The 14,928-nt window shown below is 43.7% G+C and overlaps 2 protein-coding genes across 2 annotated transcripts in view; both read left to right on the plus strand.

Annotated features, from left to right (window-relative positions):
* The window catches only part of LOC127435386 (D(4) dopamine receptor-like), a 28,389-nt gene extending 14,756 nt beyond the window's left edge, over positions 1-13,633 (plus strand). The window contains exons 2-6 of the mRNA XM_051688827.1: positions 6,521-6,700; positions 7,095-7,369; positions 10,197-10,309; positions 11,858-12,561; positions 13,420-13,633. Coding sequence (XP_051544787.1) covers positions 7,133-7,369; positions 10,197-10,309; positions 11,858-12,561; positions 13,420-13,622 — 1,257 coding nt within the window. The 5' untranslated portion in view covers positions 6,521-6,700; positions 7,095-7,132 and the 3' untranslated portion in view covers positions 13,623-13,633. The remainder of the gene's footprint in view (positions 1-6,520; positions 6,701-7,094; positions 7,370-10,196; positions 10,310-11,857; positions 12,562-13,419) is intronic.
* Positions 13,634-14,357: 724 nt separating this feature from the next.
* The window catches only part of LOC127435385 (cadherin-related family member 5-like), a 48,652-nt gene continuing 48,081 nt past the window's right edge, over positions 14,358-14,928 (plus strand). Inside the window, exon 1 of the mRNA XM_051688826.1 lies at positions 14,358-14,441. The gene's annotated coding sequence lies outside the window, so the exon portion shown is untranslated. The remainder of the gene's footprint in view (positions 14,442-14,928) is intronic.

The raw sequence follows: 14,928 nt of genomic DNA on the forward strand, positions 1-14,928 counted from the left end.
AAATCCACTTTAAACCTGGAAGTATTGTTTTGTTTACCTTTTTTTTGTTATAAATGAATAAGAAACATTTTAAGACTCTGCACTTTTTCTTGGTCAATAATCAAATTAACATTGACCATGTTAACTCCTATGTACAAAAGGTCAGATTTTCTTGCTTCCATTGAAGCTCAGAAGATTCTTTTTTGAACATTCTCAAATCATGGTGAATGACATGGATAATCGTTTTTTTTCACAAATTTGTGGAGTCCATGTCAGCTCGAGTGCATGCGGTCAGTAAAAGTGGAACATACCAAATACCAAGAAATTCAATTAAATTCAAATTCTTTTTTTTTTTTTTTTTTTCAGTTCAAATTATTACTCAAATTGTTGCTGGTAATATAAATCATAATGGGAAAAAAACTTTATTAAATTAGAAAAATGCAAAATAGAAGCATTTTCATGAGTCACTTTTGAACCCCATAGTATATCAGCTGACAGCTAAAATGAATAGCTTTTTATTCTTTCTACTGAAGCTCTAAGAGAACAACCTCTAGGGAGATAAAAAACGATAGCATCGACCAGAGAGGAGACTTCTCTAATTGAGCATTTTCATTAGTTGCCAAAGGGTGACATGAACTGGAACAGGCTTGATTGGGTTTTTTATTTATGTACATGCTCAGTACCTCTGTTCTTTATTGTGGTACACACACACACACACACACACACACACACACACACACACACACACACACACACACACACACTGGAGGTTGCCATGGCAACTTTCACCTGTTGTTGTGAGAAGGGAGAATTTCAAACAGTCCGTTATCACAGAAGCTGAACGTCATCTGATCCCATACTCCAATATGTCTTGCAGGGAATATTATGACATGAGAACTTGGGATAACAGATTAATTTTTTAAAACCTGTAAAAAGTCGATATCTCAAAATAGTTCCAACTCACTTAAATTGACCCAAAATTACAAATTTCTTAAGGAAATACTCTGATTTATTATAAGTACATGCTATCATTCTATATAAAAAGAAACTATATGGCTTTATTCCACTTCAACTACTAATTCCAGAATGAAACAAAAATAGCATCAATATTAAAAACTTGCAGCTTGCAGACTAGAATGATGAGTTAAAAAAAGTTATATTCCCTTCTTATTCTCAATTTATTGGTTAAGTGTGTATTTTCTGCACTACTAGCCCCACCAACACAGAATTGCAAAAATCCCTTTAAAAACAGATTTTCCCAAAAACTCCCCCCCTACTGCCAACAGATAGCCCCATCCTAAACTCAGTCCACTAGTTGAGCCAATGTTGGGCTGGTCGGGATTCTTAAACAAACAGAGTAACCTTTTGATAGCACTAAAAAGCTGCAGTGTTTTTAGTAAATCTCTGTATATTAAGTTTGGATAGAATCTCTGAATTTCAATAGAATCAACTTTTGTGTCTTATACTACGTTCCCTATCTGTCACTCACCCGACGTTGTGTCGATGTAGTGACACTAGGGGTCACTCTTGGGAGCCCGAGACACCTCTGGTCTTTGATAAAAGGCCAATGAAAATTGGCGAGTGGTATTTGCATGCCACTCCCCCGGACATGCGGGTATAAAAGGAGCTGGTATGCAACCACTCATTCAGATTTTCTCATCGGAGCTGAACGGTCATGCTCACTGAGCTGAATTCTACTCTTCATTCACCTCTGCTGGATCTGACGGCGCATTTCAGCGGCTTCTCCCTCCTCTGCACTGGTGCACTGCAGAGAACGCCCCTGGTCACTTCGGCAGAAAAAAAGAGAGTATATTTTCTGATAGAACCTTTTCCTCTAAAAGAGTATATTTCTCTAAAAGAGCGGCACACACGGAACGTCTTTTTAAAGATGCCTTTCCGATTGTGTGTTATTCCTGGTTGCGGACGTTATCTCTCAACTTCGGATGGTCATGATCGCTGTCTTTCATGTCTGGGTGCGACCCACACGGAGGCAGCATTTGTGGATGGTTCATGTTCTCATTGCGAGAACATGACCATGGCAACGTTGCGGTCGCGGCATGCTTTCGTAAGATCCTTTTCATAAGGTCCTTCTACCTACGGGTATGAGGCCAGCACGGCTAGCACTGGGGGAGATTTGGGGACCCCAATGGGATCGCCTCCGCCGAGTATCCCCCCGCGGACCTCCCATTCCCCAGCACGCTCGTCTGCTCCAGTCGGACTTCCGGATGAGTCCGCCGGCTCGTCTCACGGCGAGTCTGGCTTCTTGTTCGGAGCCCGCAAAGATGATGAGCTCTCGAGCGCAGCAACAGAAAGCGGGCTTGTCCAGTCAGATGCAGAAGCCTCAGCTGGGTTCCCCACCTCGGGGACAATTGCCCAGTCACAGGCTGATGCCGAAATGATGGACATGCTTTCCTGGGTGGCACCCTCTTCTCTCCCCTGAACCCTCGTGGCTTGAAGATTGGTTCCTTGGCTCACGGTGCCGCTCAAAGCAGCCACGCCCACTCCAGTGCCTTTCTTCCCAGAAGTGAACGATGAGCTGATGAAATCATGGGAGGAACCTTTTACTGCCCGGCCCTGATTCCGCAGTTCCCCCGCTCTCATTATCCTCAATGGTGGGGCGGCCAGGGGCTATACGGCGATTCCCCCGGTGGATAAGGCGCTCGTGGTGCACCTATGCCCGCAGAGCGCCACCACCTGGCACGGATGCCCTAAGCTCCCGTCCAAGCCCTGTAGGTTCACGTCGTCCCTGACGGCTAAAGCCTACAGCGCTGCTGGACAAGCCGCCTCTGCCCTGCATGCCATGGCTCTCCTGCAGGTCCACCAAGCCAAGGCGTTGAAAGAACTGCACGAGGGTATTTCCGCCCCAGATTTGATGCAGGAACTGCGCTCGGTGACCGACCTCGCTCTCCGAGTGACGAAGGTCACGACGCGGTCTCTCGGGCGGACGATGGCCGCATTAGTGGTCCAGGAGCGCCACCTTTGACTCAACCTGGTCGAGATGGGTGAGACCGACAAGACACGGTTTCTAGCTGCCCCATTTCCCAGGCTGGCCTATTCAGCGACACCGTTGAGGACTTTGCCCAGCAGTTATCGGCGGTGAAGCAGCAGACGGAGGCTATCCAGCACATCCTGCCCCAGCGCGGCTTAAGATCCCGCACCCTGTCTGCTTGTCCCCCTGCGGTGACTGCACCGGCTCCGCCGCAGCCCGCCCCTTCGGCCCAGCCCCGGCGTGGAGCCAACCGCAGGAAGCAGACGCCACCCGTCTCACAGTCGGCTGCTAAGAACCCACGGAGGTCGTCAAAGCGCCCCAGAGACGGGTGACCCAGGGACAAAGAAACCCATTCAGCTGGTAAGAAGACCACTCCATCCCCCGGTGGAGGGCCGGGTGGAAAATCTTTTGTTGCCTTTTTGTTAGATTTTTCCGTATGCCCAAGTGGCTGCGGTACCCAACAGTTCAGCAAAAGAGCGGTTTCCTTCCTCCCTGGGTCACATACCTGGTGTGCACGGTCGTCATCACGACTATTGTCCACGGGTTTTTCCTTGCAGGATTGGCGCTCCGGCGGTGGTCTTTCCACCCCTGAGCACCCAGCTGTGGCACACAGCTGCCCCCAATGTGGCAGTCTCCACGGGTTACGAGGACAGGCCTCTTTCTCCCCCATCCCAGGCAGTTCCGAGGGTGGTCACAAGGAGCCAGGTAAGTGCTTCGATGTCCCTAGACTCAGCACGGCCATGACGTGGTTTGGCACCTCAAGCTCTGCCCCGCAGCGAGGCCCCATCTGCCAGTATGTCTGACAACGTTGTCCCATTGGTCCCCCTTGCGCGGAACTTGGATGCGTGGATTGCGCTTTCTAATCCGTCGCGATGGCTGATCCAGACCGTCCGACTTGGCTACACGATTCAGTTCACCAGGCGCCCACCCAGGTTCAGTGGTATTCACTGTGAAAACGCTGCTACCTTGCGCGCGAGTAGAACTAGCAGCCGAGATGAAGAAGGGGTTTTACAGCACCTACTTTATCATACTGAAAAAAAAGGCGGTGGGTTGCGGCCAATCTTGGACCTGCAAGTACTGAACCGGGCCTTACACAGACTCCCGTTCAAGAAGCTGATGCAAAAATGCATTCTGGCGAGCGTCCAGCATCAAGATTGGTTCGCGGCTGTAGACCTGAAGGACGCGTACTTCCACATCTCGATCCTTCCTCGACACAGACCCTTCCTGTGGTTTGCGTCCTGCAGTGGTAGACACAATCACTCAGGCTAGAGCCCCCTCTACGAGGCACCTGTATGCCATTAAGTGGCGTCTGTTCGCTAAGTGGTGTTCTTCCCAACGGGAAGACCCCCAGAGATGTGCAGTTGGACCAGTGCTTTCCTTCCTGCAGGAGAGGTTTGAAGGGAGGCTGTCCCCTTCCACCTTGAAGGTGTACTTTGCCGCCATAGCAGCACACCACGATGCAGTCGATGGTAAGTCCTTAGGGAAGCATGACCTGATCATCAGGTTCCTAAGAGGTGCCAGGAGGCTGAATCCCTCCAGACCGCACCTCGTTCCCTCATGGGACCTCTCTGTAGTTCTTCAGGGTCAACAGAGAGCCCCCTATGAGCCTTTGCAGTCAGCCGAGCTTGAAGACTGCCCTCCTGACTGCACTCACTTCCATCAAGAGGGTAGGAGACATGCAAGCGTTCTCTGTCAGCGAAACGTGCCTGGAGTTCGGTCCGGGTTACTCTCACGTGATCCTGAGACCCCGACCGGGCTATGTGACCAAGGTTCCCATGACTCCTTTTAGGGACCAGGTGGTGAACCTGCAAGCGCTGCCCCAGGATGAGGCAGACCCAGCCCTGTTGTTGCTGTGTCCTGTGCGCGCTTTACACATCTATTTGGATTGCACGCAGAGCTTTAGGATCTCTGAGCAGCTGTTTGTCTGCTTTGGTGCACAGTGGAAAGGAAGCACTGTCTCCAAGCAGAGGATTGCCCACTGGCTCATTGACGCCATAACTATGGCATATCACGCCCAGGACATGCCGCCCCTGGTAGGGCTACGAGCCCATTCTAACAGGGGTGTAGCGGCTTCCTGGGCCCTGGCCAGGGGTGCCTCTCTAACAGACATTTGCAGAGCAGCAGGCTGGGTAACACCCAACACCTTTGCAAGGTTCTACAACCTCCGGGTGGAACCGGTTTGTGGCAGTTGAGTTTTCAGAGAGACTGGCTGCCGGCCCAGTACACGTGCTAACTAAGAGTCCTGTTCTGGGGTAGGTGCTCCGCATGTGGCGGTTCCCTGTAAGGCTAACCCCATGCGATATATATCTTCCGCTAATTAGTTTCCCTGTTGGCAAACTGCGTCTTCCTTGGGCAGAGCCCCTCTGCCCCAGTCTCCATGTTTGTAGTAACTCCTCCCCCGTTGGGTAGGATCTACCTTGAAGACTCTCCACATGGTTGGAAAGACCATGTGACGTATTCTTTCACTTAAATATCCCCCCTCTTTGGGCAAGGTGTGGTCTCCGCGGTGTCTTCCCCTTGGGAGGGACACCCCCCGACTAGACCTGGCGGCCCAGTCGGATAATCCCCCTTCTTTTTTAGGGAGTGGAAAAAGAGAAAGGGAAAAGAGGCCACGACTGGGTTAGCCTGTCTTTTGGTTAGTCGACCGTTCGACACTCATAACTATGTTGGGGGAGGTTACGTGTCGACCTGGTGTGCTGGCTATGAGGCCCACATTAGTCTGCCCACCACACACTGCCAGTTCACGTAACACAGTTCAGCCAGTTGTGGCGTTTCGTATAGGGACCCCTAGTGTCACTACATCGACACAACGTCGAGTAAGTGACAGATAGGCAACGTCATGGTTACTTGTGTAACCTCCATTCCCTGATGGAGGGAACGAGACGTTGTGTCCCTCCTGCCACAACGCTGAACTACCCGCTGAAATGGCCGGACCTTATATCGGCTCCTCAGCATAAAACCTGAATGAGTGGTTGCATACCAGCTTCTTTTATACCCGTATGTCTGAGGGAGTGACATGCAAATACCACTCGCCAATTTTCATTGGCCTTTTATCAAAGACCAGAGGTGTCTCGGGCTCCCAAGAGTGACCCCTAGTGTCACTACATCGACACAACGTCTCGTTCCCTCCATCAGGGAACGGAGGTTACACAAGTAACCATGACGTTTCCTGCAGTTGTGATTCTTAAATTTCATTTATGTGACCTCTGTTCAGCATTAAATAATCTGTGTAAACTTACCTTTTTTATGGTGTATATTTCACTTCTGATTCAGCTTTTGTGCCACCTTTGACGTGTAAAGACAGCTTTACTGTGATGCACGACAACAACTGCAACATTTGCACATTGCTCAAGTGTAAAAACCAAGGCACACAACCGTAAGGCAAAAACACTAGCAAAATGTGAAGACTTCTCCAGTGAAGCTCACTTGAGAATGCACCTGCTCTTTATTTAAACTTGATTATCACAAGTAAAGTAAGTCATGGATTGCTAAAAATGCCTATATAAAGCCTAGAGATAAAATTCAATTAGCACCTCTCTTCTCTTTCACCAGCTATATCAAATTGTATGAATGAAGTGTTAACTCTTCGAACATGGCCACCGTGTACCTTGACAGAGAGACTCGACTGTATCCCACACATTTTCAGAATGTGACTACCACACAAACTGATGTCAGACAACACTACATACTCTACAGAATTCTACAAAACTCTCTGTTGTTGACATTTTCAAGGTAAGAACTTTGACTAGCCTTTATCAAACTTATATTCAGTACATCATACTGTAAACATGAACACATCTGTATCCTAAAACGAGAACATTTTGTAGACAAATAGAAGAAAGAAATGAGAGATAGGCACAACAAATGAAGAAACTGTTACTGTGTCTGTTACTGTCAAATGAATGGGAAGACATATGACGGCATATCCAAATGCTATGCATACGAATGACTTTCAAATGAGGCCATTTGCTTATATTTACACTGTCTCATCTTGTCATAATTTCCTAGAAACATATGGGCAGGAACACAAATTCATATTTTAGCATACAATACACACACAAAAAGACCGATTGATCTCTACAAACAACCAACAGTGTGTCAATTGTCGTTTCTATGTCCTCCACAGATGTTGAAACTGGGTTGGCAGCAGAACTTTGGGGCACCATGGTCAATGTGACGCCCAGTATAGACCCAGCGACGGACCAAGAGGGGTACAACTACTTTGCCATAATATTTGGCGTGCCTCTCATCCTCATCATCATCCTGGGCAACGTGCTGGTTTGCCTCAGTGTGCTGACAGAACGTTCCCTCAAAACTGCAACCAACTACTTCATAGTCAGTCTGGCTGTGGCCGACCTTCTGCTGGCTGTGCTGGTTCTCCCACTCTACGTCTACTCTGAGGTGAGAACTGGATACTGAAGATTATATACAATAAAGTGAGGTTTTCATCAGTTGTATGTCCAAATTAATGGACCATTTTCACCCTTCTGGGTTTTGGAATGCAGAAGTAAGCAATTGCAGGGTAAACTTCTATAGCGGTGAATGGGAGTGAATGGGAGACCACGGCAAATATAATTTTTGCTTACCCATTTGCTCCAACATCAAAAGAAAAATGCCACTATTACATTCCTCCAACTTTCCAAATGAAGAAAAAAATAGAGAGCGATGAATTACAACAAATTTACTGTCACTCCCTCAGCAGCTGTATTAGAAACCTCATCGAATCTGTTGTTACTCGTTTTTTAAACTAATTCCAGTGTAATATAATACAAAGTACAATGTTATTAATTTACAAAAAAAAATTTCAAATATAAAAAAGTTTGCTACATTTATGCTGCTAAATAAGGTGGAAACGCACCATCACAATCTGTGAAAAGGGTCCATTAGATCCATTTGTTTGATACTTACATTTTTAGTGGTATTTCCTGAAGTAATTTACACATTTTAACAAATCCTTAACCCTAAGTACACTTTGGTACGTAACTCATTATAACTCGTTATAACTCGTCATTGTGCGACGAACATAAATAATTCCTCAATGTTGCTTGTTGAGGAGAGGTCTGCAGTTGCTTTTCTAAGCAATCATACACACTATTTTTGCCTGGTGGATGATAAAACAGGCAAAAATGTCTAGCTACAAACTTTGGAGGTTTACAAAAAAAGATAAGAGCATTTGTAGGTCTTTTTCGGGAACACAAATTATTCTGAACTTAAAGTTAGAACATAACAAGTAAATTGTAGTTTAAGGTGCACTCAGTAATTTTGTACTAATTAAAAAAAGTTTTACTCCTTAAGAAATGAATTTTAATTTTGAAACATATGAATAAAATCATGAGCACTCAAAAATCAAATTGCGTGAATGAGTGATTCTTTCGTTACTCTCTGCTGTTTTCTCATAAGAGAAAAAGCACAAAGCGCAGCCATGTCAACTTTAAAGCTTTTTTAAAGTAATCAAACTGCATTTAATACTAATTAGAGGGAAAAAAGGCTTATAAATTCGGGACTATCCCAGTTTTATCAACCTGTCTGGTCAACCTATACTGAGTACACCTTTAAGAAGAATGATATTCTTAAAAATAAATTATGAATTCGGCCCCAATATATCACATAGACTTGAGAGTGAGCTCTTTTGACTTTGGCCAGTACGCAACCACCAAGAACCCTAGAAACCTCAGGCGTCCCACTGACAACCACCCACAACACCCTAAAATTGTGGCAGCGACCTTTGCATAAGCAAGCACCGCTCACATTTTGTTCAGAAAATGTAGAAATCTAGTTCTCTCAGACTACTAATTTATTATTTAGCGGATGGTTTTATGTAAAGTGACTTAAAGACAGTACACTTAGTACAGTGACAGTCCCCCTTGAGCATCCTGACGTTAAGTGCCTTCCTCAAGGGCACAATGGCAACAGTTCATGAATCATTTGTTGTAAGGTTGGAATCTGCTTTTGTATATTATATTAATAGACCTTATTTTTTTTGTCCAAATTAAGGGAAAGCATTTTGAATCATAGATCAATTTTCTTAAAATTCTGTAAATTGCAGAAAACTCTCGGTTAACGCAAACTCTGGTGTCAGCCCGAGGAGAAGGGCTGCGTCTTGGTTCCTCCCAAGGTTTTTCCTCGTATTTAAAAGGATAGTTTACCCCAAAATGAAAATTTTGTGAACATATCTTTCTTTCTATCATCAAGACTTTCTTTCTTCTGTGGAACACAAGAGGAGATCATTTAATTATAATTTCATTCAGTCCTGTTTTCTGAATTTAAAACAATGGCAGCAGACAGTGTCTCTCTTCAATGCTTAATTAGGCACACAAAAATGTCATAAAAAGTAGTCCATGCATATTTTCCTAGTTATCTAAAGTCATATGATCACATTGCGTTATAAATAGACTGTAATTTAAGTTGTTTTCACTCTCAAATCAAATGAAACCATTGATAAACTATTTAAACCGAGCTAAATACAATATGGCGGCAGCGTTGATAACATCAAACCTCATTGGTTCTTGAGTGTCAGTTTTAATTAGTGGTTTGCTCACTGTTACACTACCTTGTGACTTCTTTATATGTTGCTTTCCTTTTGTAGAAACACCTCAATGAGTAATTTTCCCAAGAGACTCTCCTTATTGTATGGTTAATGTGCATCAACAAAGGATTTGGTTAATTGTTTTGATGAATTCAACATTTGATTTCAATCAGTCAAGTATGAAGAGTATTAAACACCCATCTGCTCCCATAAACATGTGAGATAATGACTTAAGATAACACCATTGACCTTGGATGTTGGGTTTTCCTGGGGGAGATGTGGATGAATGTGTATCAATAAGGTCTATAATACCTGGAGATCTGTTATCTGCTAGCATTCCCATTCATCTCAATGGCAATTTCTCAGCTGGCACATAATGAAGTATGTTATTTGAATTCTGCAATCTATGCTCATGGACACTCAGTTCTGCATACAGGTTTTTTTTAATTTTTTTTTTAGTCAGTCACCTGAGCTGTAAATCCCATGTGACCAATTACTCTGGTGAAAGACTCCTTTGTCCCCAAATGTTGTAGTTACAGCATCTACCAGCAGGGGCTAACCTGACCTTGCTAACTAGCAAAACCATGGCCCCTTGCTGTGTATACTGTTCTCTAATGCCTCCCCCCCCCCTCCCCCTTTCTTTCTTTCTTTCTTTCTTTCTATGTGTGTGTGTGTGTGTGTGTGTGTGTGTGTGTGTTTTAGTTCCTGGGAGGCATTTGGACACTGAGTATGTACATCTGTGATGCCCTAATGACTATGGATGTGATGCTCTGCACTGCCTCTATTTTGAATCTGTGTGCAATTAGTGTGGACAGGTGAGACGCACACACCCACAGTCACACCTGCACACCCATTTCAACTTCTGTCTGTTAAAACTTGCTCAAACTTTCAAACACATTTTGAGTTGAAAATATGACACTGCCTGCACCACAAATGTACCCCATGAAAATGCATTGGCAACACGTAGGCTGCAGCAAATTCTAAACATTTTACCAACAGAGTAAACATGGTCAGAAATGTCTTGCAGTGCCCTCTGAGTTCAAACACTCAAGTAAACATGGAAGTTTGAGAGCTTTTGAAAATTGCATGAGGAGCATGTTTATGGCCCTAACTCTGAAAAATTGAATGTATTTTTCCAAATAACAGAGTGTTCTAAGGACAGTTCCTCTCCAGTGATATCCTTGCTGGAAAAAAGACACCATAAACCATCCTAAGCTGGTTTGCTCATCTTAGATGGTCTCCCAGCCTAGTCATTTAGTTGGTTTTACAGGGGTTTTGGGCACCAGTTGAGCCCCAGCTTAACCAGTCTGGGAGACCAGCTTAAACCAGCTAAGTTTAGACCAGAAAACCACCTTAGGCTGGTTTAAGCTTTGTTTGTTTTTTTCAGCAGGAATAGCACACATTTTTAGCATATAAAATATGTGCAACCTGATTATATTGAGTTTTTATGTGGGTAAATCAAGCATATGAACCCCTAACACAAGTTCATACAGTGATCCCTTAACGTTCAGGTGTATTTTTTACATTCAGTAGGTCTGCTATGTTCCCCTCTGAGTGCTCACGCAGTGAATCTTAACTCGGTGGTTACACATGATTGGTCGTTCAGTGGGATGCTAATGAAACGTAGCTCCCTTTTACGCTTCAGCACGATGTGGAGCTGAATTTCATTAATTACATGGTGCAGCAAGCAGCACCGCATCACGTAAACAATATAAAACAACTTCAAGAGGTCCCAGACAGAGGGAAAGCAGGGTCACTCTATCTTTTACGCATACTAAAACAAAGAGAGCTCATCTCTGAAGATAAAAACAAAGGTTTATGTTTGAAAAGATGTAGCTGATTGAAAGCATGAATCAGACTGAATGCAATCTCATGCAATTTAAAATGATTGCTCTGGAACCTTCCGTTGCCTCAGCATGCACTGTGATTAAGTATTAAACATGCATAAAAAGCAGATTTTTAGTTGTCAATCATAATTTTATGCATGAATATAAGCTTTTGGAAACAAACTGCAATAAAACTATAGCAAAAGCCAAAAATAAATGTACAAATATGAGGTATGATTGAACGTTTCCTTGATGAGACAACCAGCTTGACTGGTCTTGACTGGTTTATGTTGGTCAGTGCTGGTTTGATACTGGTCTACCTCGAAGATGCTTGACCAAAGAAGTCTTGCAGGTTAAGCTAGTTAAGAAACTTTTTTGGGGAATCAAGACACCAGAATCCTATGTTGGTGACCAGTTGGTGACCAGCTATGCTGGTCTTTTCAGCCAGATGCATCAAGCAACACTCAACATCAGCAACTTGTACTTAAGCAGGGTTGACTCACCAATCAGAAAACCTTCTCAACTTCTCTGTTGCAGGTACATAGCGGTAGTGCTCCCTTTGAAGTACAACCGTAACCAGTTTAGTTTCCGTCAGTTGGCCTTGATCACAGCCACCTGGGTGCTTTCCCTGGGTGTGGCCAGTCCTGTCATATTCGGCTTGAACCAGGTGCCCAACAGGAACCCTCATGTTTGCAAGCTGGAGGACAATCAGTTTGTGGTCTACTCCTCCATCTGCTCTTTCTTCGTACCCTGCCCTGTCATGCTCCTCCTATATTACTGGATGTTCAGGGGACTCAAGCGATGGAGCTCTGGTCGCAGCCGGTCCCACCTCCGTCGGGCACCCAGGGGGCGTAGAAGCCTGACTTTGCACCTGGGAGCAGCACTGCAGAAGGAGAAGGGAAGGGCGAAGGAGAAGGTGGTGTACCTCATGCCTGGAGGTCTCAGTCCCACATCGCTCTCTGCCACCCCTCCTAGTCTGCTCTCCTCAACCAGCCCGGTTACCATTACCACAGATGAGGAGGTAAAATGTCAGATTCCGATTGCAGAGAGCGACCCTCTGACCACCCAGATGGATAGTGTATCAGATGTAGAGAACCCTGACCGACCTACGGATGATGATAGTGGTCGAGAGAATGGGGTGGGGAAGAACCATCGGTCTCATACAGGGCGATGCCACAACAAGAGCAACAGGGTGAGCGGACGAGAGCGGAAAGCAATGAAGGTGCTGCCTGTAGTCGTGGGTACGTATAGCAATTTATTTTAAATGTATTTGTATACCGCTTTTTATTATACAGATCATTCCAAAGAAGCTTCACAGCAAAAAATATTTTTCTTACTCTATCCTTCAAACAAGATACATTTTCTTGAGAAGCAAAATGGTTTAAGATTTAAGTCTTCTTTGCAGAGAAACCTAACCTACAAAATCAAGACTAACCTCCTCAGACTGGTACCTTTCAACAAAGTTTTTATCCTTGTCCTTGTCTTCTGATCCTGCTGAAAAGACCAGCTTAGACTTGCATGAACTAGAATGAAATTCCTTACTGGACCAGGCTGGTTTATATTGTTTAATGGTACAGGCTAACTGTACATCCTAACTACCATAGCAATCGGGTGGTCGACCATGATGGAAAATATAGCTAAAATGTCATGCAGAGCAATATACAAAACTCTATGCCTCAATGTAACACCTGCTGCTCTCTGAATATTAACATGAGAATTACTTTTCTAAAAGAAGTCCTCTCAAGTATAAAGTGTATCTGGCTGTTTCCAGGGCAATGAAATCATGAAAATGGCAACCATTTGTTCACTATTGTTTCCTACGCCTTACAGATCGAAATCTTGTTGAGAGATTAGCATGATCCAATACAACAGCTTAAATAAAGAAATTCAAAAGCTGAATGAAAGGGTAACTGACACTTTGATTGAGGTGCCCAGAGAGAACAAAATACACATCGGGCTGGAAACAGTTTGCTCTTTTGCTTACAGGACTCTATTCAGTCTATGTACATGAGATAGTTGAAAAAGAAAGAGAAGAATTAGCTATGTAGATCAAGAGAAAGAATATATGTAAACTCCTAACCTGACCTTCTCATTTACAGGTGTTTTTCTGGCTTGCTGGACTCCTTTCTTTGTGGTCCATGTGACTAAGGCGCTGTGCCATTCATGTGACATCTGGCCAATGCTGATAAGTGTGGTCACATGGCTTGGCTATGTCAACAGTGCTGTTAACCCCATCATCTACACTGCCTTTAATGTGGAGTTCAGGAACGTGTTTCACAAACTTCTCTTTTGTCGCTCTTGAGATTGAGCGATTGCTTGTAGGACATGGCCAAACTTATCAACATTCATGACAGTAATACACACCGAAACATCATGGTTCAACACAAAGGTAAATGTCTACAAACACCTGGATGATCTACATCGCACAGTCAAAGGTGCCCCCAGGATTCAGATCCATGGTACTCAGAAGACAAAACATTTTTTAATCATTACTCGTATATAAACCCCACAGTTATTTGTATAAATTATGCTTTCTTAATTCAAATGGTTTAATTTTACTTTAATTTAAATAATTTTACGATAAACTTGCATTTAAACCTCTTAAAGGTGCATACAGTAATTTGGGGCTAATTTAAAAAGTTTTAACATTAACGAATGAGTTCTGTTTTTGTGAAGAGTGATCTGTATTGTGAACACTCACATGAGATGAAGGCTGTACTCATAATAGTTTTCTATAAAAAATGTTTTATTATACATGGTGCAGGTCACCCCCCTCAATGTCTGTCACCATGTTGAAATCACATGATCTGCGGTGTTTCACTAAATGTCGAAGAAGAGAATCCTTGCGCTCATTGGCTGCCACCTATGTAGATAAGGTTGGCTATGCTTAAAAGAACTCAATGGAACATACTTATTTATCATGCTTTAGCAGCAGAAATAATGGGAGATCCAGTAGCTGTATTGCCGAAGAAGCAAAAAAGGTCTGAAGCAAAAAGATAAAAAGACCGGCAAAGGCAAAAAACTAGAGTAAACATTGGTATGGCATACACAAGGTGGAAAGATTTGATGAGGGAGAAAATTCGAGTAGTGATGACGTTGTTGCTTCTTTGTTGTTGGACAGGTAAGGAATTATTAAATTATAAAACTCACACAAGTTTCCCCCAAAATGACGTGTGTAGTCAACATACAGTATGTTAGTAATGGATAGTTTTCAGCAGTGTTTACAAATGCAACTGGAATGCAACATGTAATTTTATTTTCTTTGTTATCACAGCTATAGTAAAAGGGGCCCATCTACATCCATCTCAATGAAATGTCTTCATTCGTTTAGTGCAAAGTAGCTTGGCACAGTGATTGTTGTGGATTTTGTGTAAACCATGACTTTGGTTGCTTGGAAACATAAAAAGTTTGTCAAACACAGTATTCATGGACATGCTAAATTTGATCATCAAAAACAATTCTAATCTTTCCTTTACCATGACATTCTCTATCGCTAGATAATGAGTTCATTTTATGCTTAGCAGTTCTCTAATAAAGGTGATAACTGTCTTTAGAAATAACATGAAACGTAGACAGTCTCCAAATATTATTGATATGAGGGACAATAA

Source organism: Myxocyprinus asiaticus, chromosome 45 (assembly GCF_019703515.2).
Source record: "Myxocyprinus asiaticus isolate MX2 ecotype Aquarium Trade chromosome 45, UBuf_Myxa_2, whole genome shotgun sequence".
NCBI lineage: Eukaryota > Metazoa > Chordata > Actinopteri > Cypriniformes > Catostomidae > Myxocyprinus > Myxocyprinus asiaticus.